Raw genomic sequence first — 26,858 nt, forward strand, 5'->3', positions numbered from 1 at the left:
ATAGCCACTTTCCCAGGACCTGTGGAGTCAAGTGAGAGGATTCAATATTCTAAAGAAACACCTCGGGAATCTCTTTTGGGAGTGTGGCAATGCCACTGGTCAAAGAAACTGGTGTGGTCTCTGCACCATCGCTTCCTGGTCCTTCTTCTTTTTCCTTATCCCCAGCACCCCATCTGCCATAATATTTTTCCACATTCCCTTTCCCAGATTTCCAGAAGAACGAGCAAACCGCCCCAGCAATACACACAACTCATGGCTCTACCGAGGCCTTTGAGACAATGTTGCTTTTATAGATGCGTAAGCGAGCCTTGTCAGTACGTTTCCAAGACGTAACCGCCCATTCTCTCATACCAGGAATGAAAGAAAGGAGATTGTTTCCCACACCACAAATCTAAGTGGAATTTGCACTAGGCAAGTAAGCCAAGGGCTGTTACGACGCTGCCTGAAGACCGATTGGATTTTCCTCCCGTTTCTTTGTTGCCTCTCTCCAAATTCCTGCTACATGATGGTTTTGAGAAAGTCAACCAGCAAATGCTGCGGGAAACCAAAGTCCATCTGTAACAACAAATAACCCTAAGAGGGAAAGTAGAAAAAGACTCATAAGTGAGAAAAGGCCACAGGCATGACAAAACCCAACAGTATTCCCGGGACAGGTCTCCTTCATACAGTGTGGCTTAGTGGATAGAGCACGAGCCCGGGAGTCAGAAGGACCTGGATTCTAATCCCAGCTCCGCCACATGTCTGCTGTGTGACCTTAGGCAAGTCACTCAACTTCTCTTGACCTCAGTTACTGTAAAATGAGGACTAAAAGTGTGAGCCCCATGTGGGACAGGGACTGCATCCAATCTAATTAGCTTGTATCTGTCAGAAGTATCTATCTATCAATAGTATGTACGTATAGTATATATGTATCAGAAGCAGTGTGGCTTAGTGGAAAGAGTACGGGCTTGGGAGTCAGAGGTCATGGGTTCTAATCCCGGCTCTGCCACTTGTCAGCTGTGTGACTTTGGGAAAATCACTTCACTTCTCTGTGCCTCAGTGACCTCATCTGTCAAATGGGGATTAAGACTGTGAGCCCCATGTGGGACAACCTGATCACCTTGTTTCTATCCCAGTGTTAAGAACAGTGCTTGGCACATAGTAAGCACTTAACAAATATCATCATTATTATTATTATTATCTATCCCAGTGCTAAGAACTGTGTTTGGCACAGAGTAAATGCCTAACAAGTACCATAATTATTATTATTATTACTTGCCTCTTTGGTAAGGATCTCAGGGTTGATGATTTCAAACAGGTTGAGTCCTTTGCTGTCCATTAACTCCGTGAGGGCAGGCTCAATCCCTACAGAATACAAGACAGAATCATCCTCTCTCATCCCCACCTGGATCAGGTGACACAAGGACCAAGCATCCATACAGTAGGTCAGTCAATCAATGGCATTTATTGAGCACTTGCTGTGTGCAGAGCACCATTACTAAGTACTCGGGAGAGTACAATGCAATAGACTACTATAGTAGATGCGATCCCTGTTCACAAGGAGCTTACAGTCCACAGGGGGAGATGGGCATGAAAATAGGGGAAAGAGTTAATAGGTAATCCAGAATCCAGTTGATATGCTGACCTCCCCACCTCATGTCCCCACTCCAGTCCATACTTCACGCTGCTTCCGAGATCATTTTTCTACAAAAATGTTCATTCCATATTTCCCCACTCCTCAAGAGCCTCCAGTGGTTACCCATCCACCTCTGCACCAAACAGAAACTCCTAACCATCGACTCTAAAGCATTCAATCACCTTTCCCCTCCTACCTCGCCTCGCTATTCTCCTACTGCAACCCAATCCACACACTTCACTCCTCTAAAGCCAACCTACTCACTCTACCTCGATCTCATCCATCTCCATCTCACCAATGACCTCTCCACCATGTCCTGCCTCTGGCCTGGAAAGCCTCCCTCTTCATATCAAACAGACAATTACTCTCCCCGCCTTCAAAGCCTTATCACTCTATTTATTTATTTATTTTACTTGTACATATCTATTCTATTTATTTTATTTTGTTAGTATGTTTGGTTTTGTTCTCTGTCTCCCCCTTTTAGACTGTGAGCCCACTATTGGGTAGGGACTGTCTCTATATGTTGCCAACTTGTACTTCCCAAGCGCTTAGTACAGTGCTCTGCACACAGTAAACGCTCAATAAATATGATTGATGATGATGATGATGATGAAGGCACATCTCCTTCAAGAGGCCTTCCCTGACCAAGCACTCATTTCCTTTTCTCCCATTCCTTTCTGCGTCACCCTGGCTTGCTCCTTTATTCAACCAACCCACCCCCCAGGCCCACAGCACTATGTACATATCCATAAGGGGGATAAATGATAGGCTTCCTTTGTGAAAGAGAGCAGATTTTTTTAAAAGAAGCGTAGCTGATGGACATATTAAGAGGCAGCATGGCCTAGTGGAGAGAGAATGGACCTAGCAGTCAGAAGGTCCTGGGTTCTAATTCTGGCTCTGCCACTTGTCTGCTGTGTGACCCTGGGCAAGTCACTTCACCTCTCTGTGCCTCAGTTACCTCATCTGTAAAATGGGGACTAAGACTGTGAGCCCCATGCGGGACAGGGACTGCGTCCAACCTGACTTGCTCGTATTCACTCCAGTGCTTAGTACAGCCTTGCACATAGTAAGTGCTTTATGAATACCATAACTAGCATTATTATTATTTATATTAACGTCTGTCTCCCCTTCTAGATTGTAAGCATGTTGTGGACAGGGAATGTGCCTATTATAGTGTTGTGTTGTACCCTCCCAAGCACTTAGTATAGTGCTCTGGACATAGTAGGGGCTCAATAAATAGCATTGATTGATTGATGGAGGTAATAATAATAATAATGGTATTTGTTAAGCACTTACTTTGTGCCAGGCACTGTTCTAAGCGCTGGAGGTACCTAAATGCTGTGGGGCTGGAGTGAGTATAAAAGTGTTTATGTATTTATGTATAATGTATTGTGTAGTCCACTGATTCTCCTTACCCTATTTGTAAGTATTTTAATGTGTCTCCCCACAAAACCCTTCTCCCCACTCCCTTCAAAGCCCTATGGAGAGCTCACCTCCTCCAGGAGGCCTTCCCAGACTGAGCCCCCTCCACCCTCCCCATCCCCCCCACCTTACCTCCTTCCCCTCCCCACAGCACCTGTATATATGTACATATGTTTGAATGTATTTATTACTCTATTTATTTATTTTATTTGTACATATTTATTCGATCTATTTTATTTTGTTAATATGTTTTGTTTTGTTGTCTGCCTCCCCCTTCTAGACTGTGAGCCCGCTGTTGGGTAGGGACTGTCTCTATATGTTGCCAACTTGTACTTCCCAAGCGCTTAGTACAGTGCTCTGCACAAGTAAGCGCTCAATAAATACGATTGAATGAATGAATTACGATATAAGCACCTTGCGGGAAAGGAACAGGTGTCCTGCTTCTCTTGTTTTTTCCCAAGTCCCAAGTACAGCTTACTGCACTCAAGGGACATTCAATAAATACCTTTACTGCCACCACCATGACTATTACCACTACTACCTCCACTTCTTCTACAACTACTGCTACCACCGCTCCTATTACTACTGCCAAGAGCAAGTACTTCCTCTGATGTCCAAGTTGGTTTGAAAGAAGGCCAGATGAGAGTGAGTTAGCGGCAAGTCCGATTGGTAGTGGAAGCAGTGTCCTCCGAGGGCCTCTGGGAAATTTTCCCAGCCCTTCCACAAGACCTGGAGGTCCTGGTCCTCGATTTTATCTTTGCAGATCATTCCCTCTGCCCACCTCCAGCATTTTTTCTTCCCTTAGCTCTAGACTGTGAGCTTGCTATGTATGGGGAATGTGTCCGCTAATTCAGTTATATTGTACTGGACAGTTTAAGCGCTCAAATATACCACTGATTGATTATATTGGAGTTTCCTAACTAACCCAGGGTGGCTTCTGAACTGACTCTCCACACTAATCAATGGATTCATTAAGCACCTTCTGACTGCAGAGCATTGTAATAACCTCCTGGGAGAGCATGAAACAACAGAGTTGGCAGACACGATTGCAGCCCACAAGGGGCTCAGTCTTCCTTCGTAGGGGAGGAAGGGATCCGTGTAATTGGCTGTGGGGAGCAAGTTAGAGGAGGAAGAGGGGTCAGTCAACAGATTCACTTTGCGGAGGTCTGAACTGTGGATCCCTTTGTCAGAGAACAGTCACTGCCTTGGCCCTCGAGGAGCTCCGGATCCAAAAGGATGCCGTCCCCAAATCTCGGGGTCCTCTTGGGCCCCGTACATTTTCACAGCCCTGGTAGGTGAACCCCAGTTGGGACTCTCCTGCCGACTTTAGCTTTTCCTCCCCGAAGAGAAAGACACTCACGGGAGATGACCATGGGGGCGCCCACCATGGCGGTGATCACCTTTAAGAAGTCCTGGATGGATTCATCGCTCTGCAAACCAAAGATCAATCAATCAGTCCATCATATTTACTGAGCACTTGCTGAGTGCAGAGCACTGTACTATACACTTGGGAGAATAAAATATAATTATAAAACAGCCACATTCCCCACCCATGATGAGCTTCCATTCTAGAGGGGGAGACACACAATAATATAAATGAACAAATTATGGATATGCACATAAGTGCTGTGGAGCTGAGTCAGGGGATGAATAAAGGGAGCAAGGCAGGGTGATGCAGAAGGGCAGAAGGGAGTGGAAGAAAAGCAAAGAAGGGCTTAGTCAGGCAAAGCCTCTTGGAGGTGATGTGCCTTCAGTAAGGCTTTGAAAAGGAAGAAAATAGTTGTTTATTGGATATGAAGAGGGAGTGGGTTCCAGGCCAGAGGCAGGAGGTGGGTGAGAGGTCAGCGGCAAGATAGATGAGATCGAGGTACAGCGAGTGGGTTGGCATTAGAGGAGTGAAGTGAGCAAGCTGGGCTGGAATAGGAGAGTAGCGAGGTGAGGTAAGAGGGGGCAAGGTGATTGAGTGCTTTAAAACCGAAGGTAAGGAGTTTCTGTTTGATGTGGAGGTGGATACAAAATGACTGGAGGTTCTCGAGGAGTGGGAAAACACAGGCTGAACGTTCTTGAAGAAAAATTATCTGGGCAGCAGAGTGAAGTATGGACTGGAGTGGGATGAGAGAGCAGACAAGGAGGTCAGCAAGAAGGCTGATACAGTAATCAGGTCCGGATAGGATAAGTACTTGGATTAACATTGTAGCAGTTTGGATGGAGAGGAAAGAACAGATTTTAGCGATGTTGTGGAGTTGATCTGATAGGACAGTGATAGATTGAATGTATGGGTTGAATGAGAGAGAGGAGTCAAGGATAATGCCGAGGTTATGGGCGTGTGAGGCAGGAAGGATAGTGGTGCTGCCTACAGTGGGGGAAAGGACAGGGTTTGGGTGGGAAGAAAAAGAGTTCTGTGTTTCAGGTGATAGCAGGAACATCCAAGTAGAGATGTCTTGAAGGCAGGAGGAAATGCGAGACTTCAGAGAGAGAGAGAGAGAGATCAGGGCTGGAGTTGTAGATTTGGGAATCATCCACATTGAGGTGGTACTTGAAGCCAAGTCAGAGAATTAGTTCTCCAAGGGAATGAGTGTAGATGGAAAATAGAAGGGGACTCAGAACTGAACCTTGAGGACAACCACAGTTAGGCAGAGGAAGAGCCCATGAAAGAGATTGAGAATAAGCAGCCAGAGAGATAGGAGGAGAACCAGGAGAGGACAGTGTCAGTGAATCTGACTTTGGATAATGTTTCCAGGAGAAGGGGGTGGTCTAGGAGGATTAGGATGGAGTAGAGGCCATTGGGTTTGGCAAGAAGGAGATCATTGATGACATTCGAGAGGGTAGTTTCTGTGGAGTGAAGGGGCTGAAGACAGATTTGAGGGGATCGAGGAGAGGAACTTGAGATAGTGGGCGTAGACAACTCGCTGAAGGAATTTGAAGAGGAATTGTAGAAGGGAGATGGGGTGATAACTGAAGGGAGCCATGAGGTCTAGGGACGGTTTTTTTAGCATAGGGGAGATATGGGCATGTTTGAAAGCAGTGGGGAAGAAGTCACTGGAGAGCAAACAGTTGAAGATGGCAGTTAGGGGGAGAAGAAGGGAGGGGGCAAATGTTTTGATAAGGTGTGGTGGAATGGGGTCGGATGTGCAGGTGAAGGGGGTAGATTTTGAGAGAAGGCAGGAGATCTCCTCTTGAGATACTGCTGGGAAAGATGGGAAAGTTGAAGGAGGGGCAGGAGGAGGGAGGGTCTAGGGGGAGGCAGGGGAGATTTTAGGGAGATTACACCTGATAGTTTCGATTTTCTCAACAGAGTAGGTGGCCAGGTCATTAGGGACAAGAGATTTGGGAGTTGGGGGACAAGGGGTTTAAAGAAGGAGTTAAAACATCTAGAACAATTGGTGAGGGCAATGGGCAAGGGGTGGTCAATATGAATGGAGAAATAATTTTTCCGGGTAGGGGAGAGGGCAGAGATAAAGCATGAGAGGATAAACTTGAAGCGGATGAGGTTGGCCTGAGATCTAGATTTCCACCAGCAGTGCTCTGCAGCCTGTGCACAAGAGTGAAGGAAGCAGACTGTGGAGGTGATCCAGGGCTGTGGGTTAGTGGTACAAGACTGACAGAGGACTAGGGGAGCAAATGAATTGAGTTCAGTAGAGAGGGTGGTCCAGTTTGGTCATCAAGAGAAGGTAGTTTGGGTATGGAGGCTAAATGGGGCATAGTGAGTCGAGAAAATTGGACGGTGGTCAAAAGATCGAAGTTTTCAGTGAGGGAACAGCACAGATTTGTGGGGTGGAGGTGTTTGGGAGAGAAGGTAAGTGAGGAGGTTGTGATCAGATAGAGGGATTTCACAGTGGGTTCAGTGACTAGAGATGATGAGATCGAGAGTGCGTCCAAGTTGGTGAGTGGGCCAGCTGGGGTGAAGCAGGAGGTCAGTGGAGTTGACTAGTGATAGAAAGTGGGCAGTAGAAGGGTCCTCAGGTGGAGACATTAGCTGCTGTAGCCTGAAGGGGTCAACCCAGGGGCAGCGGGATAGAGACCACCCTCACCAGCCCACAAAGTGTGCAGTGACCCTGCCATGCATAACGCTTGTCTGCCGTGGGACCTTGGGCAAGTCACTTCACTTCTTGGGGCCTCAATTACTCATCTGTAAAATGGGGATTGAGACCATCAGCCCCATGTGGGACAAGGATTGTGTTGAACCTGATTGTGTTGTACTAACCCAGCGGTTAGTACAGTGCCTGGCATATAGTAAGTGCTGAACAAATACCAAAAAAAACAAAACAAAACAAAAAAAACCAAAAGCACTGTCATCAGGGACAGTTGATCTGGGCCCAGAAGGCCAGGACAATTCCCTGTCCCCCCACGGCAAGGCAGGGAGGGAGGGAGGTTGGTAGGGAGGGTGCTGTTTTGGCAGGGCTCCTGGAGATTGGTGTCATAGTGTAGCATGTTGCCAGAAGTTGGACTAATGTCTGAATACCAAATAAAGAGGAGGTTTTCCTTCAGCCTTCCCAACACATGCCCAGAGGTCTTCTGGGATAACCCAACACTGAGTTCATTAATTCATTAAGACACTCATATTTATTGAGCACTTACTGTGTGCAAAGCACTATACTCCCATGCCTTTCCATCTCACTAAGATAAGCCAGCAGTCATGGCATCTAAGCCACGTGAGTTGGGTTTTTTAAGAGAGACAGCCACTGTACTAAGCGCTGAGGTAGATACAAACTCATCAGCTTAGACACAGTCCATGTCCCACATGGGGCTCACGATCTTATTCCCCATTTTACAGATGAGGTCACTGAGGCGGAGGGAAGTTAAGGTCACCCAGCAGACAAGTAGTGGAGCTAGAATTAGAACCCAGGTCCTTCTAACTCCCAGGCTTGTGCTCGTGCTCTATTCACTGGGCATGAAAGCCCGAACAAAAGGGAGTGGGAAGTCAAAGCGTAGTCCAATCTATTTCCTTTCCTCCCCATACCCCGCCGCCATTTCGTTTCCATTAGGCATGACTGACCTACATGGTTTCTTTCTCAAGTCCTACCTACCGCAGACAATTTGGAAGCAGAACGGAAAGTCTTAAGGTGGATCCTGTGGCAAAGTAAGAGAGGAAGTGAGTCTTGGGATCAATGTGGAGGATTTCCCCACCCCCTGCCCCACTCTACCCATTTCTGCAGCCTGTGCTGATGTACTGCGGACCACAGTGATACTTACTGGGAGTCGGAAAGGTGCAAAATCAATTTCTTGTGTTCATACGATGCCTGGATCGTTGTGGTGACATCCTGTGGAAAGAAACCGAAAACCTGTTTGAGATTCCTCCTCCTCATCATCATCAATGGTATTTATTGAGCGCTTCTATGTGCAGAGGGCTATACTAAGTGCTTGGGAGAATATCACAGAACAGAGTTGGCAGACACGCTTCCTTCCCACAAGCTTAGTCTAGAAGCACAGTCCAAGACATGCAAAAGCCCAACATGTTCTTTCCAAGCCCTCAAAAAGCTCTCTAAAATTTTCAGCAGCCACAGACATAGATGTTGGCACGTATGTTCCCATTCAGTCATCCCCCTACACTGCCACTCACTTCCCTCCATGAGTACACATGTATATGCCATACATAGGATGGTGAATTTTAAACCAGGTTTCTCAGTGTCACGGCACATATTTAAAACACACACACACACGCACACACACACACACACACACGACTTCACACCTAGTATTTTCCTAACTTTCCTGAAGTACTACATGGTAGGAAACAGAGCTGGGATTCTTTCTAGCAGCAGAAGTTCCCTCATCTATAAAATGGGGATTAACACTGTGAGCCCCATGGGGGACATGGACTGCATCCGAACTGATTAACTTTTATCTACCCCAGTGTTTGGAACAGTGCCTGTCTCATAGTAAGAACTTAAAAATACCACTGAAGAATACCAGTAAAAAAAAAAAAAAAAACTAGCAGCTGCCGCCACCACCATTTTATTGCTCACCTCGATTGCTACTGGAAATCCTAATTTTATTTCCAATTGTTCTTCCACATGGCCCCACTCCCTTCCTCACTCTCTAATCCCCTGCTCAACTCCTCAGCAGTCCCCATTCACACTGGTGTACATCTTGTCCCCTGCCCTGTGACCCCAGCCCCTGACCTCATTTATGCTCAGATAGTAAAGCTATGCTAGCCCTGCCTGTTTGTTTTTTTTTTTAATACGGCATTTGTTAAGCACTTACTTTGTGCCAGGCACTGTTCTAAGCACTGGGGTGGATACAAGATAATCAGATTGGACACAGTCCATGTCTCTCATGGGACTCCCGGTCTTAATCTCCATTTTACAGTTGAGGTAATAGAGGCCCAGAGAAGTTAAGTGACTTGCTCCAGGTCATACAGAAGACAAGTGGCAGAGCCGGGATTGAAACCCAGGTTCTATTACTCCCAGGCCCGGGATCTTGCCACTGAGCCATGCTGCTTCTCTACTTGAGGGCCAGAACTCAGTTCAACCCTGACTGTCAGGGGCAATCTCACACACATGCCTCTTTTTTGCCTCCACTTCTCTGTGGACTTTTCCCCCTCCTCATCCTGACAGGCTGCCCCGCCAGACTACACCCCCACCACGGCCCTCGCATCCCTCCGCTGAGGGCACTTTGGGGAAGACTTGCTGCTTACCTTCAGTTCTTGGTTGTCAGTTCTCAATAAGGGGAGGGGAATGCTGGAGATTTTTGCTTGAGTTTTTGCTCTCCTTATCTGGTGAGCCAGAGAAGGACCAGAGGGTCCTGGGAGTCCATACCTGCCCCTCTGTCACAAGCAATAATCCCCCCTGTAAGGACCTGCCCACCCTGGATGGTCAGACCCAGATGGCAGCTGCGTGGGGGGCAGCCCATTAGCTGACATCTCTGTAATCTCTGGTGGGCCCCGTCCTCATCCTGGCAACCCTGGCAGCGACAGATGTGGCACGGGATGTGGTTCCGGATGTGGCAGCTATTTATAGCAAAGTCCCCAAAGTTCTCGGGGCCGTGACAGCTTCCCTGGGCAGGAGTGTGGGCATCCCCAGACAGTTCTCCCAAGGGTGTGGGCCAGATCTGGGCAGGGACAGGGGGGCTGAGGAGACACAGGGCAAGCTCTCCCCTTGGCTTCATTTCCCTCTCCCTCCATCTTCCTGGCCCTGTGCCCAAGTGGGTGAGCAGTGAGCCCTATCAGGAGTCAACCATTTCCTGGTCAACTTTGTAACCGTTCAGAAAGCGGTATTGCCCCCACCCATCCGGAAGTCAGCAGCCTTGCCAGAAGCAGTCAAGAACATTACTGTGGGCAGGGAATGTTTCTGTTTTAATAATAACAACAATAATAATGCCATTACTGCTATTATTAATATTATGGTACTTATTTAGTCCTTTCTGTATGCCAAGCACTGTTCTAAGCACTGGGGTAGATGCAAGTTCTTCAGGGTGGACACAATCCCTGTCCCACAGTGGGCTCACTCTCTTAATCCCCATTCCACAGATGAGGTAACTGAGGCATGGAGAAGTGAAGTGATTTGCCCAAGTTCACAGAACAGACAAGCGGCAGAGCTGGCATTAAAACACAGGTCCTTCTGACTCCAACGCCCAGGCTCTATCACTAGTACGGGCTGCTTCTAGTATTATCATATCATACACTCCCAGGCGTTCAGTACAGTGGTCTGAACACAGTAAGCACTGAATAAATATGATGGATTGATAGACTGACATGACTACGGCCTGGCGGGGGGTCCACGCTTTCCTCACCAACCTCTTCAAAGTAGAAAGCCTCCGTGGGGTCCTGGAGGGAGACTCGGACCACTACGGCCACGCTCGACTTGACCACGGTCCCCTCCGGCTGGCAGGTGATCTCAGGAGCAGCCACACTCTTGATTTCCACCTGGGCATCGCTATAAGAGGAGCCTTGGAGAATCTGCGGGAGGCACAAGTCAGAGGGAACAGAGCTCAGAGCCACCTAAACCAGAATTCTGAGGCAGCAGGAAGGAGAGCTGGAGGGGTGAGTGAGGTGGCCAATGTAGCGAAGATTAAGGATAACTTTGGAATTTGTTAAGTGTTTACTATGTTCCAAGTTCTGGAGCAGATGCAGGATAATCGAGGTAGACCTGGTCCCTGTCCCATATAGGACTCACAGGCTAAGTGGGAGGGAGAACGGGCACTGAATCCCTGTTTTTCAGATGAGGAAGTCAATCAATCGTATTTATTGAGCGCTTACTGTGTGCAGAGCACTGTACTAAGCGCTTGGGAAGTACAAGTTGGCAACATATAGAGACTTCCCCAAGGTCTCACAGCAGGCAAGCAGCAGTCAGGGTTAGAACACAGGTCTTCTGACAAGGACAGGGATTGTGTCCGATCTAATTGACTCGTATCTACCCCAGAACTTAGAACAGTGTTTGACACATAGTAAGTACTTAACAAATGTCATAAAAAAGTTAACTTGCCTCCATTTCACAGCAGGAGAAATTGGGGCCCAAAGAAGAGTGGTCTGCCCAAGATCAGAGTGACCCAAGGGATAGGAGGAATGGGAATTTTTTAAATTTTTTTTTGTTGTTGCTGTTGTTGCTTTTTTTTGGTATTTGTTAAGTGCTTACTATGTGCCAGGCACTGTAATAATAATAATAATAATGATGGCATTTATTAAGTGCTTACTATGTGCAAAGCACTGTTCTAAGCACTGGGGTAGATACAAGGTAATCAAGTTGTCCCACGTGGGGCTAACAGACTTAATCCCCATTTTCCAGATGAGGGAACTGAGGCCCAGAGAAGTGAAGTGACTTGCCCAAAGTCACACAGCTGACTAGTGGCGGAGCCAGGATTTGAACCCATGACCTCTGACTCCAAAGCCCGAGCTCTTTCCACTGAGCCACACTGCTTCTCTAAGCAACTGTACTAAGCATTGGGGTGGATACAAGGTTGGACGCAGTTCATGTCCCATCTGGGGCCCGCAGTCCTAATCCCCATTTCACAGATGAGGTAACAGAGGCACAAAGAAGTTAAGTGAACTGCTCAAGGTCACACAGCAGACAGGCGATGGAACTGGGATTAGAATCCAGGTCCTTTTTTTTTTTAAAGGTATTTGTTAAGTGTTTACTAAGTGCCAGGTATTGTTCTAAGCGCTAGGGTAGATAGAAGGTGATCAGGTTGGACACAGTCCGAGTCCCCCATGGAGTTTATAGTCTTAACCCTCATTTTATAGATGAGGTAACTGAGGCACAGAGAAGTTAACTGACTTGCCCAAGGTCACAAAGCAGACAAGTGGCAGGGCTGGGATTAGAATCCAGGTCCTTCTGACTCTGAGGCCCATGCTCTATCCACTAGGACATGCTGCTTTTCAACAACCAACAACCCACTTCTACTTTGTTTCCCGCCACTCAGTTTCCCAGTCCCAGGAGGAGAGGGGCTTGGGGAAAGACAGCTGGGACCAATGGGCCACTGGAAGCCCTGGGGTGGCATTCGCCTCCCTCTGGCAGCCCTCCAGGGCTGTAAGGGCAGGTTCCATGCCCTCTGTGCACTGTGAGCTCCACTTTGCTTGGGCTTGCTTGCAGATCAAGCAAGACTGCAATGATGGGAGTCTGAGAAGGGTGCCCTGCAGGCCAGAGACACCTTATTGAGCCCCTGGTATCATCCTTTACTATGAGGAAGAGCCCTGAAATCCATTTCAGTGAGCGGCTCAGAGTCTGCACACACATTACCTCTCGCAGGGTGTCCTGGTGCTCCTCTAGGCCTCTGGAGTTCAGCATCACTGCCTGCCATTGACGGAAGAAGGATCAAAAGCTTCAATGCAAGCAGAGCAGATCGCAAATGTCGTTCAGACCAGCAGGGAGGGGGCAGAGGCAGAGAGACTAGGGGTCATGGCTCCCACTCTGTCCCAAAAGCCCCTCAATCTCCCCACCCCCATCAATAGAGGTCATGGCCCCTTGGGGTCCGCTGAAAAGGGGGTGTTAAAGGGTTAGACAAAGTGGAAGTGGAGAGTCTGAGGGGGAGAGGGGAGGGCCTCAGACTCAGTACAGCTAAACCTCCATCCTAGACAATGCATCCTTTCCTGTCCCTTTCTTTCTCCTCTATTTTCTTCTCTCTCTCCCTGCTCCCTTCTTTCCTCTTCTGTCCCCTTCCCATGCTCTCCATTCTAGCCTTTTCTTCCTTCTTTCCTTCTCAACTTTCCTGTCACTCTTCTATCCCCAGCAATCCTCCCATCCCCAATTCCTCCCTCCATCTCCCACCCTCAACTCTTCCCCCACATTACCAGCTCTCCCCTCACTCAGGGCCTCAGAACCTTCCCTGTCTAAGCCCTCCTTTCCTCTTCTCCCACTCCCTTCTGCATTGCCCTGACTTGCTCCCATTATTCAACCCCCCTCCCAGCCCCACAGCACTTATGCACATACCTGTAATTTATTTATTTATATTAATGTCTGTCTCCAACTCTAGATTGTAAGCTTGAAGGGAATATGTCTGTTTATTGTTCTATTGTACTCTCCCAAGCTCTTAGTAAAGTGCTCTGCACACAGCAAGTATTCAATAATAATAATAAAATTTATGGTATTTGTTAAGCATTTACTATGTGACAGGCACTGTACTAAGCGCTAGGGTGGTTACAAGCAAATTGGGTTGGACACTGCCCCTGTCCCCAGTGGGGCTCACAGTCTTAATCCCCATTTTACAGATGAGGTAACTGAGGCACAGGGAAGTGAAGTAGCTTGCCCAAAGTCACACAGCAGACAAGTGGCGGAGCCGGGATTAAAACCCATAAACTTCTGACACCCAGGCCCATGCTCTATTCACTACGCCATGCTGCTTCCCAAATAAATACATAAATAAATAAATACAATGAATAAATTCAATGAATGCAATTGACTGACTCCCCCTCCAGCTCTCTCCCCCATCACCTCCCTCTTCTGCTCTTGCCCCTGCCCTTCTTCCCTCTCTCTCTTTCCCACATTAAAGAAGTTAACCTCCATTCTGGATCCCTTTCCCCAGCAGCTGGTGGTTCTACGTTTGCATCTGGCGAGGCGTCCGGTTGCTGAAACACTAGCACTGTCCACTCCTGGGGTGCTCCCCAAAAGCGAGAGGCGGCAGCTCCTCCACAATCTCTGGTCCATTGGAGGTCTTACCCCCGGCTCTTGCCCCACTCTTGCCCCCCTCACCCAGTCAGCAGCCCCTCACGGTCACGGGTTCTGACTCCAATCGAACCGCGAGTCCTGAGCCCTGGACACTGACCTCAAACTCTTTCCCGGCCAAAGTCAGCACGAGCCGCTGGTCCAGAAAGGCTGCCAGGGCCAAGGCATTCAGGACCTGATCTGAGAACCAGAAGTAGAGCATGCGGGAGTCTGGGATCAGGCCCGGACTGAAGGTGGAGTCCCAGGTGGGCCCAGAGTGGTTCTTGTAGATCAGAAGACCCTGGAAAAGGAAACCACCTCACTGCCGGGGGTCTCAGAACCAGCCCAGGGCCTGGCCCAGCCACGTCCAGGAGTCACTGCTTTGTTTGATCTCACGCAGCCAGAGAGACAGGACAGGGAGGTAAATGTTCTCCACAGGAGGGTCCCGCAAGGGCAGAATGTGGGTTGGAATGTCAGCTCTCCCCACAAAAAGGTCCCACAGGGGCCAGGAGTGGGTCAGAGTGTCGGCTTTCCCCAAAGGAAGGTCTCACAGGGGCTGGGAGTGGGTCGGAGTATCAGTTCTCCCCACAGGAGGATCCCGCTGGGACTGAAGAGCAGCTTGGACCAGGTGGATCCAAAGGAGAGCTCCCTGAGCCCCGCTGGAGAGGAGAAGCTGGAAAAGAGGACTCGAAGGGCCGATGGCCAGGTGGGTTTCCCCTCCCCTTCTCACTTCCCTTCCGCACTCACCCTATGGTGGGATTCTATGTAGCCCGTTGTTATGTCTGGAGCCTGCGTCAGGGAGATGTCAACGCCTATGTCACCGTTACGGAGGAAGTCAGCTGCAGAAAGGGAAATTGGGCACTGGCGTGGGTGTTCCAGCATCGTAGAGTCCTAGAGCTCAAGAGGTCATCTTGTCCAGCCCCCTGCCACCCCCCACACTGGCCCAGAGAAGATTCTCCCTGGCTCGGACTCTGGGCTGGCTTCCAGGCTGGGGAAAATCTCTCAGCCTTCATCACAGTGCTCTGCCTACAGTAAGCGCTCAAATACCATTGATTGATTGATTGATTGGTTGGAAGATAAAGAGGAGAGCTGGCTCCACAGCTGGGGAGTCGATAGTGGGCTCAAGCAGGCCCCTCCCTCCTGATGTCTGAAGCCACTGGTGGTGGCATTGGCAGGGTCGGGGGCAGTGGAAGAGGCACCTGCCTCGGGCACGATTCAGAGAGACGGAGGTAGTGATCCTGGGCATCAGGAATTCAGGTTTTTATTCCCAACCGGACCACTGGTGTACACGACCCAACCTTTCTGACCCAATTTCCTCTCATGAAAAAACATTCTCAGTGGATGAAGACACCTCCTGGCCTGCCCCCAGCCAAAAGGCTAAAACTCCCCTGTGACTCAGATTGCCATCAAAATGGTTCATTTGTGATTTTGATGATTACTCTAGGAAATCAAGGTGCTCTGTCTGCCCAACATGGGGGTGAGATGGGGAGACAAGAGAGGGGAAGTGTCTGTCTCCCCCAAGAGACTCTAAGCTCCTTATGAGTAGGGATCATGTCTACCAGCTCCGTAACTGTATTTTCCCAAGTATTTAGTGCAATGCCCCCCACACAGTAAGTGCTCAGTATATACCACCAATTGATTGACCGATACATCTGTGCATGTAAGCATGTGTGTGGGGAGGGGAAGGAGGTGCTAGAAAGGGAAGTAAGAGTCATGAGGGCTGGGAGCACTGAGGCAACAGAACAGAAAGGCTGATAACTGGCAGGGCAAAGTTGCTTGGAGACAGAAATCAGAGAGAGGGGAGGAGCATCACATACAGAGGAGGGGAGAAAGTCGAGATCTTAATTCTTCATAGGTTTCAGTAGTCTCTAATAATAAAAATTGTTCTCCCTGAGTGGATATGTATATTAGAGTTTTCATAAACCTTTGTGATATTTTCATCAACCACATTGCCTGAACACATCCTGTGAACAGAGCATTGTATTAAGCATTTGAAAGTATATCGTGGAAGTAGGAGATAGAGTTCCTGCCCTGGAGGAATTTACAGTCTCCCTGGGCACAGGCCCATGGTCTGCTGGACCCTGAAACCTCATTCAGTGCCATCTCAATTTTATAGATTTGGAAACCTATGGTCACTCGGGACCAGGGGTGGGAGCTGAGGCCACTGAGGACTGGGGCCCAGGAGCTATGGTCACTCGGGACCAGGGTCTGGAAGCTGTGGCCACTGAGGACTGGGATCTGGAAGCTGCAGCCGCTGATGACCAGGGGCTAGAAGCTGTGTCCACTCACAATCAGGGCCGGGGAACTGTAAGACTCCATCCTGACCTGTCCCATCCCTCTCTGCTCCACAGCATCCCTGTCCTCCTCTCTCATTCATTCATTCAATCGTATTTATTGAGCGCTTACTGTGCACAGAGCACTGTACTAAGCACTTGGGAAGTACAAGTAGGCAACATATAGAGACGGTCCCAACCCAACAATGGGCTCACAGTCTGGAAGGGGGAGACAGACAACAAAACAAAACATGTGGACAGGTGTCAAGTAGTCAGAACCAATAGAATTAAAGCTAAATGCACCCCAAGCTCTCCACGTGGCTCAGTGGAAAGAGCCTGGGCTTTGGAGTCAGAGGTCATGGGTTCAAATCCCAGCTCTGCCAATTGCCAGCTGTGTGACCTTGGGCAAGTCACTTAACTTCTCTATGCCTCAGTTCCCTCATCTGTAAAATGGGGGTAAAGACTGTGAGCCCCCCGTGGGACAACCTGATCACCTTGTAACCTCCCCAGTGCTTAGAACAGTGCTTTGCACATAGTAAGTGCTTAATAAATGCTATTATTATTATTATTTTCAGTTCACTCCCACCCACCACTTCCATCCCCAGCTTTGGTCTCTTCAGGAAACGCGTCCCTCCCCATGCCCCACAACTGCCCAGTGGAGCACGTACCAGCTGTGTCTTGGACGAACTCCGCCATGATGTTGGAGAGGGTGTTGATCTCCTTACAAACCTGTAGCAAGTGGAGGAAGAATGTCCTGGGTAGGGCCGAGGCAGGGGCCTCTTCTGGCCAGGGCCAAGGGGCGATGGGGGGGAAAGAAGAGTGTGACAAGGGTCTCTCTTGGCCCACGAGCCCCGCCACTACCAGCCACCACCTTCCTCCAAACAGGGTCGGTGCCCAGGCTGGTAGAGAGTCAGTCAGTCATCATCATAATAATAATGGCAGCATTTCAAAAGAGCTTACTATGTGCAAAGCACTGTTCTAAGTGCTGGGGAGGTTACAAGGTTGTCCCACGGGGGGCTCACAGTCTTCATCCCCATTTTACAGATGAAGCAACTGAGGCCCAGAGAAGTTAAGTGACTTGCCCAAAGTCACACAGCTGACAATTGGTGGAGCCGGCATTTGAACCCAGGACCTCTGACTCCAAAGCCCGTGCTCTTTCCACCGAGCCACGGTGCTTCTCATGTTTATATTCACATTTCATATTCAATCATATTTATTGAGACCTTACTGTGTGCAGAGAACTGGACTAAGCGCTTGGAAGAATACAACAATGAACAGCTACATTCCCTGCCCTCGACGAGCTTACGATCTAGGGGGGTAGACGGACATTAATATAAATAAATGACAGATATGGACATAAGTGCTGTGGGGCTGGGTGGGGGGATGAATAAAGGGAGCAAGTTAGAGCGACACAGAAGGGAGTGGGAGAAGAGGAAAGGAGAGCTTAGGGAAGGCCTGTTGGAGGAGATGTGCCTTCAATAAGGCTTTGAAGTGGGGGAGAGTCATTGTCTCTCAGATATGAAGCAGTGAAAAAGCAGCATGGCTCGGTGGAAAGAGCACAGGCTTGGGAGTCAGAGATCATGGGTTCTAATCCCGGCTCCCCCGCATGTCTGCTGTGTGATCTTGGGCAAGTCACTTAATTTCTTTGAGCTTCAGTTCCCTCATCTGTAAAATGGGGATTAAGACTGTGAGCCCCACGTGGGATAACCTGATCACCTTCTATCCTCGCCCCCACAGCGCTTAGAACAGTGCTTTGCACATAGTAAGTGTTTAACAAATGCCATCATTATTATTATTATTATACGAGCAGAGAGCCCCCACTTCCCCAGGCTGACCCTGACCCATAAGAGAACAAGCTTGGGGAACTCAAGGCTCCCCTTGGACGTGAAGCCCCTGACTCTCGGACCACTAGAGGACGGGCTGAGCTCATTGGCCGCAGCCCCTTACCTGCGCTTTGAGGACCAGCTTCAGCGTGAAGGAGATGAAGTCTGTGAACAGTTGCTTGATCCACCCTGGTCTGTGGAAAAAGGAGCTTTTTCCCAGCTTGCTCCCAGGCAAACATGTAACCCTTTGCCCCAGAAGCCCTTTATACAAAGAATCAAACAGGGACAGGGATCTCTCACCATGCAACATGTCACATGGGATCACTTCCGTGTGGTGAATAACAGGGGCCAGTAATTCACCTGTGCCCTTTGAGTCAATCAAGGTTATTTATTGAGCACTAACTGCATGCACAACACTGTACTAAACACTTGCGAGAACTTAATACGAAAGAGTTGGAAGACACATTCCTGCCATCAAGGGCCTTGCTGCTGACCTCTCATCCACCTCCTGCCTCTGGCCTGGAACCCCCTACCTCCTCATATTCGACAGACAATAACTCTTCCCCCCTTCAAAGCCTTACTGAAGGCACATCTCCTTCAAGAGGCCTTCCCTAAGCCCTCCTTTCCTCTTCTCCCACTCCCTTCTGTGTCGCCCTGACTTGTTCCCCTTATTCATCCCCCCTTCCGGCCCCACAGCACTTATGAAAATATCTGTAATTTATTTATTTATATTAATATCTGTCTTCCCCCCTAGACTGTAAGCTCACTGTGGGCAGGGAATGTGTCTAGTATAATGTCATATTGTTTTCTCCCAAGCGTTTAGTACAGTGCTCTGTACCCAGTAAGCGCTCAACAAATACGATTGACTGACTGACCTTATGGCCTTGGGAGTCTTAGCCAATCTCTCCGCTCAAGAGCAAGGCAGACTGCAGGAGAAGGGGACACTGCTGGGCCCCAAGCCTGGGCAGGTGTAGTTCAGATGAACCTCCAGGGCACCCCCCACCCCAGAAAAGTGACCCCACGCTCCAGGACTCCCCCAAATCCAGGGCTGGACAGGATGCCTGGGTCTGGAGGCTTTCCCCGACCCCACTCTAGGGCAGGAGACTTGCCCTGGAGTTCCCTTGGTCCTTATAGCCCCAAATCCTGGGCAAGAGGGGGGCTGAAAAAAAAAGCCAGTGTCAAACAGAGATTGCTAATCCCTACTCCAAACCCTGTGTTCACATCCATAAAGACGTGCACACTTACGCTGGCGAATAAGTGATAGAATTAGATACCTGGGCTGTTCCGAATATGCATACCCTCCAACTTTCAGCTAATAAAAATTGTTTTTTGTACGGTGCTTTTAGACTCTGTAAGCTCCTCTAGACTGTAAACTCATCATGGGCAGGGAATGTGTCCATCTATTTCCATACTGTACTCCCCCAAGTGCTTAGTACAGGGGTCTGCATACAGTAAGCATTCAATAAATATGGTTGAATGAATTTTTTCAAAGTGCTTTCACAACAATGATGTCATTTCATCCTCAAAACCTCCCTGTGAGGAAGGGAGAGTCAGGTGTCATTATCCCGACCTACAGATGAGAAAACTGAGGCCCAGAGAGGCTTAGTGGCCTGCCTAAGGTCACGCAGTGGGCCAGGGTCAGAGCCTGAACTAGAACCTAGGTCTTCAGACTCCCAGTCCCACGCCCTTTCCATCAGACCACACTGTCTCTCTAATAATTTATATTTATTCAAACACATTTTGAAAGAAACAATGATTCAGCTCTCAAATGCGGGCTGTTGAATGGTTTGGGAGAGAATAATAAGAATAATTGTGACATCTGTTAAACACTTACTATGTGCCAAGGACTGTACTGAGTGCTGGGGTAAGATGCAGGATAAATAGGAAGGACTTAGTCCCTTTCCTTCACGGGACTCTCAGTTTAAGTAGGACAGGGAACAGGTCTTGAATCCCTATTTTACAGATGAGGAAACTGAGGCACAGAGAAGTAAAGTGACTTACCCAAGGTGTCACAGCAGGCAAGTGGCAGAGGCAGGATTAGAATCCAGGTCCACTGATTCCCAGGCCCAGGTTCTATCCACTAAGTAACACCGATTCTCAAAAATACCCCAAATACCTAACTTTGTGCCTATTTCTTGTCTCCCCACCTGCCCTCTCCCACTTTCCCTGACAGAATAAATGCCTTCATTATGGAGAGATGCAGCTGATGGACTTATTCTTAGAACAGCCTTACCCCTATCAGCAGGAATTACTTCTATGGCATGGTTAGTGGGGATGGTATGGATGGCACTCTCCACACTCCCTGATATAACTGCATCAGGAAAACACAGCGGGTTAGGGAGTCCGGCCTCTATCTTACTGCAGTCCTGAGTAAGTGACCCACCGCTTTTTTCTTTCAGGGAGAAGCAGTAGAGAACTTACTGTTTGTCTCCATGGAGATGCAGAAGCAGCTTATGGAAGGTCAGGTAGCAGTCGGAGGTGTCGGCCCACACTTTGCCATGGTTACACGCTGCCCGGAATAAGGATACGGAGGGTGAGAGGTGGCCCGGAAGATCTGAGGCCCCTGCCCCAGATGCCCAGCCTTAACCACCCTTAAGCGCTTAGCACAGTGCTCTGCACACAGTAAGCGCTCAATAAATACGATTGATTGAAGGGGTGAAATCATGGTATGCCCAATCCCACAGAGCCCTTGCGGATGCATGGGTGGGAGGCTCGTCAGTTTAGTGGTTGCTCACCAGCCAACCCGCAGGGGACACACCACTATCCCCCCCAAAATCCCTACCCGCTTCCACCCCCAGGCTCCAAGAGCCAAAGAGCAAAGGAAGTGAGATGGCAGAAGATGTCTCACTCTTGGCTAGTGCCACCCCATCATGGCACCCATATAGTCTACCCAAGACCAGGGAGGAGGGGGCAGGGCCTCTGCCCCTGTCAGTCTCCTTTCTGATTTCCAGAATACTCTATCCTCCCCGGGGGTTGTAGAAGGGTCTGATCACAGGCACAGGAAAGCCCCCACACAGCGAGGCAGTGGTGAGTGGAGACCAGCCTCCAGGTGCCCGAGCCCACCGTACCTTTCCCCAGTCCTTCCGGGGGCTGGCTGTGATCCCGAGAGGAGTGGGACTTCCAAACCCAAGTGACGGGGAAGCAGGAAGTGAGGGAGCAGGACTAAGCCCCCACCTAACCCCTCCTTGCCACGCACTCCTCCACTGGGAGTACTTACTCAGCCGAGTGTTGATTTGCAGGTCAATTGAAGATTCAATTTCAAAGTCGATGGCGTGACTGACCTTCAACCTGCAGAAAGCAGCAAGAGACTGGAGGGGAAATTCTCTCAGAGCACATTAAAGAGAGGGGGAGGAAGGAAGTGTCTTTGTGAGATCAATCATTGGTATTTACTGAGCATTTACTATGTGCAGAGCACTGTACGTAGAGCTTGGGAAAGTAATAATAATAATTAATGATAGTATTTGTTAAGGGCTTACTATGTGCCAGGTACTGTTTTAAGCACTGGGGTAATAATAATGATGATGGCATTTGTTAAGTGCTTACTATGTGCAAAGCACTGTTCTAAGCACTGGGGGGGCTACAGGGTGATCAGGTTGCCCCACATGGGGCTCACAGTCTTCATGCCCATTTTACAGATTAGGGAACTGAGGCTCAGAGAAGTGAAGTGCCTTGCCCAAGGTCACACAGCAGACATGTGGCAGAGCCAGGATTAGAACTCACGACCTCTGACTTCCAAGCCCGGGCTCTTTCCACTGAGCCAAGCTGCTTCTCTACAGATATAAGGTTATACAGGTAGATACAAGGCTATTGGGTAATCAGGTTGTCAGAGTACAGTATGACAGAATGAGCAGGCACATTCCCTGCCCGTAATGAGCTTACAGTCTAGAGGGGCACACAAGGGAGAATGCACATTGTAGACCCTGTGGAGGACTCTTCTGTCACGCAAAGGCACCTGCTGAGAAATTTCAACATAACTAAGTACAATTAAACATAAAGCAATTAGCAGTGGATAATAATAATAATGGTATTTGTTAATACCATTTATTAACAAATGGCATTTGTTAAGTGCCAAGCACTGTTCTAAACACTGGGGTAGATACAAGGTAATCAGGTTGTCCCACCTGGGGCTCACAGTCTTAATCCCCATTTGACAGATGAGGTAACTGAGGCACAGAGAAGCTAAGTGACTTGCCCAAAGTCACACAGTTGACAAGTGGCAAAGCCAGAATTAGAACCCATGACCTCTGACTCCCAAGCCCATGCTCTTTCCACTAAGCCACACTGCTTCTCTAAGATTTCGATGGTTTTGATCCACTGACATCTGGGTTATGGGTCCAGCACACAATGCCAAGAAGAAGCGTGGCTCAATGGATAGAGCATGGGCTTGGGAGTCAGATGGTCATGGGTTCTAATCCTGGCTCTGCGACATGTCTGCTGGGTGACCTTGGGCAAGTCACTTCACTTTTCTGGGCCTCAGTCACCTCATCTGTAAAATGCGGATTAAGAGTGTGAGCCCCATGTGGGACAGGGGCCGTGTCCAGTCTGATAACTTGTATCTACCTCAGTGTTTAGAACAGTGCTTGGCACATAGTAAGCACTTAACAAGTACCATAATTATTGCTATTATTATTAGGGAGGAGGGATCTGACCAACTGAGGAGATTGGAGGCAACAGCCTGGAAGAGATATACTCTGAGGGGGCTTGCGGGTCAAAGAAGTCACTGAGTCCAGCCCCCTGCCTCCTAAACCCTCATGACGAATGGCTCTTCATTCTATTTTTACTCTGGAATTGGAGATTTCCAACCTTCCTTGAAGTCTGTTAAAGGGCTTGACTTCTGGTTTTGCCACTTATCTTCTGTGTCATCCTGGGCAGGTGACCTAACTTCTCTGGGCCTCTTTCCTCATCTGCAAAAAGGGATTAAATCTCCATTCTCCCTCCTATGTGGACTATGAGCTCCTTGTAGGATGTGGACTGTGTCCAGGTCTGGTTAACTGTATTCACTGAGAGCTTACTGTATGCAGAGCACTGTGTTAAGCGCTTGGCAGTGTACAATACAACAATAAATGGCACATTCCCTGCCCATTGGATATCTTGTATCCACCCCAGCGATTAGTGCTTAGCATATAGTATGCACCTAACAAATACCATCATTTTTATTATTATCATCAGGGAGGTCTAACCCAATTCCCTCTTGCTGCTCTCTGAGGACAAGTATAAGGTTCAAAGGTGCCCAAGTACAATATGCTGGGCCTCTCCTAGTAATAACAATAATAATAATAACAATGATTAGTAATGGAATATGTTAAGCACTTGTCAGTCAAGCACTGTAGTAAACACTGGAGTAGATTCAAGATAATCAGATTAGACACAGTCCCTGGCCCTCAGGGGGCTCATAGTATAAGTAGGAAATAATAGGATTTAATCCCCATTTGACAGATGAGGAAACTGAGGCCCAGAGAAGTTAAGTGACTTGTGCAAGGACCCACAGCAGTCAAGTGGCAGAGCAGGGATCAGAAGCCAGGTCTCTTGGCTCCCAGGATGAGGCTCTTTCCCCAAGGCCCTGCAGTTTCTCACCTGAGCTGCAATGTCGCAGGCTTAGAAGTGGCCAGGTTGTGGGGCTCAAAAATCTCGGAAGAAAGAAGCAGCGTGGCTCAGTGGAAAGAGCCCGGGCTTTGGAGTCAGAGGTCATGGGTTCAAATCCCGGCTCCGCCAATTGTTAGCTGTGTGACTTTGGGCAAGTCACTTAACTTCTCTGTGCCTCAGGTCCCTCATCTGTAAAATGGGGATGAAGACTGTGAGCCCCACGTGGGACAACCTGATCACCTTGTATCCCCCCAGTGCTTAGAACAGTACTTTGCACATAGTAAGCACTTAACAATTGTCATCATCTCTGTCTCCCCCTTTTAGACTGCAAGCCCACTGTTGGGTAGGGACTGTCTCTATATGTTGCCAACTTGTACTTCCCAAGTGCTTAGTACAGTGCTCTGCACACAGTAAGCGCTCAGTAAATATGATTGATTGATTGATTATTATTATTATTATTATTATAAAAAAGGGTATGCTTACAGCCAAGCTCCGGTGTAGCCGTATTTGAGGGTCCCTTGGAAGGTCACTGACACGTGCTGAATGGTGATGGACATGGACTTGTCCTCATTCAGCTCCACCTCGCTGCTGGCGATGGTCAGATTGCTGATCTGGATGCTGGGGCACGAGAGGGAGAGACGGGGTGAGACCAGGGATGGGAGAGACCTTTCCCCAGCTGTCCACTGTGACCCCAGCCTACCCCTGCCCACTCTGTCTCTCAATCAATCAGATTTATTGAGCACTTACTGTGTGCAGAGCACTGTACTAAGAGCTTGGGAGCATACGCTACAAGGCACCAGAGTATCAATAACTGTTCTCCTTCCCTCTTAGACTCCTTTGTCCCCCACTCCTCCTCAATCCCCACTTCTCTGTCCCACTCACTCATATTTATTGAGTGCTTACTGTGTGCAGAGCACTGCACTAAGCACTTGGGAGAGCACAACATAACAATAAACAGGCACATTCCCCGCACACAGTGAGGAGCTTACCGTCTAGATGGAGAAGTCCCCTGCATCCTTGCTCTTCCACCCATGTTCCCCCCACCCCGACTCGCCCCCTGGCTCACTTGTATAAGCCGTACTCCACTTTTCCCAGGAAGAGCATGGTCTTCTCCCCTTTGATGTCCGGGTATTCCGCACGCTGGAAGGCCTTCTGGATCACCTTGGTGGTTTCCTGATTCACTAGAGAGGGAGGGGGGGACGTTCTTTCATTCAGTGGTATTGATTGAGCACTTACTGTCATCATCATCATCATCATCAATCGTATTTATTGAGCGCTTACTATGTGCAGAGCACTGTACTAAGCGCTTGGGAAGTACAAATTGGCAACATATAGAGACAGTCCCTACCCAACAGTGGGCTCACAGTCTGAAAGGGGGAGACAGAGAACAAAACCAAACATACTAACAAAATAAAATAGGATAGATATGTACAAGTAAAATAAATAAATAAATAAATAGAGTAATAATTTACTCTACTGTGTGCAGAGCACTGTACTAAGTGCTGGGGAGAGTACAATACAATAAACAGACACATTCCCTGCCCACAACGAGCTTGTAATTTAGAGGAAGTGTCACACGGACGCTGTCTCAACCGAAGTCCCGGAGCAGAAAGAGCTGGCCGGGATCCAGGAGCCAGAAACGGGAGAGGGAGCCAGAAGCGGGAGGCAGGAGCAGGAAACAGTGAAGCAAGTCTCCAAGAGTCGGCTGCCCCCTCCCACCGCCCAGGGGGGCTGAAGTGGTTCTGTCGGACCAAACCCCGGTACAGTGCTCCCTTGGGGTCCAGATCCCCAGGATGGCAGGGCATGGCTCAGTCCTGGTCTCCCCAAGTGCTCGTGGTCTATTTAGCAGGCATGGAGAGTAGGGGGTAGAGAGATGGGGTGGGGACAACTTTGTGTAGGTTCCTCTCAGGGGATCCCCATGTCAACCAAGCAGGGACTTGAAGACTCCAGGTTCCAGAGCCCCTGAAAGTTGTGATCTCCCAGACTCTGAGGCCGAGCTGGGGCAGCGCAGACTCCCCTGGGGCCAAGCAAGGGCAGTGTCATCCCGGCCTCCCTTTGCCCCCTTAGCCTTTCCCCAGCCAGGATGAAGCGGCTACTTACACACCAGCGTGGCCGGCTTGGTGATCCTGCAGACGATGCCAGTCCGGGAGAGAGAGAAGGGCGGCCGGAGGTCACAGGCCCTGGAGGCCCCCAGTAGGGCCAACAGGGAGGGAGGCAGGAGGAGGAGGAGCAGGGCTCTGAGCATCTTCCTTGAGGCCAGCGACCGTGGTGGAGTGGGAAGAGGGCGGAGAGGCAAGGCTGAAGCTGACTCCCTCCCCGTCCGGGAGTTCCAGCACTTATCCTCCCACTTTCTTCCAATCCCAGGGAAAAAACACCAAAGCAGGATGTGACCTACTTCACCCGCTCTATCGATCCCAGCCCAGATTTCCCTAGTCCCCCTGTCACTTCCGGCAGGGGTTGGGCCCTCTCTTCGGGGAGACGTTGCCCAGTTCAGAGGCTCTGGTCCAATGCCAAAAAGTTGCTGAACTGCTCGTACTTCTCTGAGGCCTCCAGTGCAGCCATCGGTACCGATAATAATAATAATAATGATAATAATAGTAACAATACCAATAATAATCATGTGGTATCTGTTGAGAAGCAGCATGGCCCTGTGACAAGAGCATAGGCTTGAGAGTCAGAGGACATGTGTTCTAATCCTTGCTTTGCCACTTGTTTGGTGTGTGATCTTGGGCAAGTCATTTAACTTCTCTTTGACTCAGTTATCTCATCGATAAAATGGGGGTTAAGATGGTGAGCTCCTTGTGGGTCAGGGACCGTGTCCAGCCTATTACACTGCATCTATCCCAGTGCTTAAAACAGTGCTTGGCACAAAGTAAGTACTTAACCAATACTATTATTATTATTATCACTGTTTAATATGCGCCAGGTACTAATCTGAGTTGCTGGGGTGGATACAAGGTAATCAGGTTGGGTACAGTCCCTGTCCCACATAGAGCTCACAGTCTTTTCGTCCCATTTTACAGATGCAGGAACTGAAGCACAGAAAAGTGAAGTGAATTGCCTAAGG

General features: G+C 49.0%; 1 protein-coding gene across 1 annotated transcript; it reads right to left on the minus strand.

Moving 5' to 3' along the window:
• Positions 1–269: 269 nt before the first annotated feature.
• LOC119934249 (cholesteryl ester transfer protein) lies at positions 270–26,128 on the minus strand. Its single transcript, XM_038753681.1, has 16 exons — positions 25,892–26,128; positions 24,858–24,972; positions 24,275–24,409; positions 21,426–21,496; positions 20,630–20,717; positions 18,333–18,402; positions 17,054–17,114; positions 14,860–14,951; positions 14,234–14,413; positions 12,712–12,765; positions 10,773–10,934; positions 8,231–8,298; positions 8,065–8,107; positions 4,398–4,467; positions 1,259–1,344; positions 270–573 (listed from the first exon to the last, which is right to left on the minus strand). The coding sequence occupies exons 1-16, from the start codon at positions 26,034–26,036 to the stop codon at positions 499–501; spliced, it is 1,515 nt and encodes a 504-aa protein (XP_038609609.1). The 5' UTR covers positions 26,037–26,128; the 3' UTR covers positions 270–498.
• Between the last annotated feature and the right edge of the window lie 730 nt (positions 26,129–26,858).

This window comes from Tachyglossus aculeatus, chromosome 11 (genome assembly GCF_015852505.1).
Source record: "Tachyglossus aculeatus isolate mTacAcu1 chromosome 11, mTacAcu1.pri, whole genome shotgun sequence".
NCBI classification, from domain to species: Eukaryota; Metazoa; Chordata; class Mammalia; order Monotremata; family Tachyglossidae; genus Tachyglossus; species Tachyglossus aculeatus.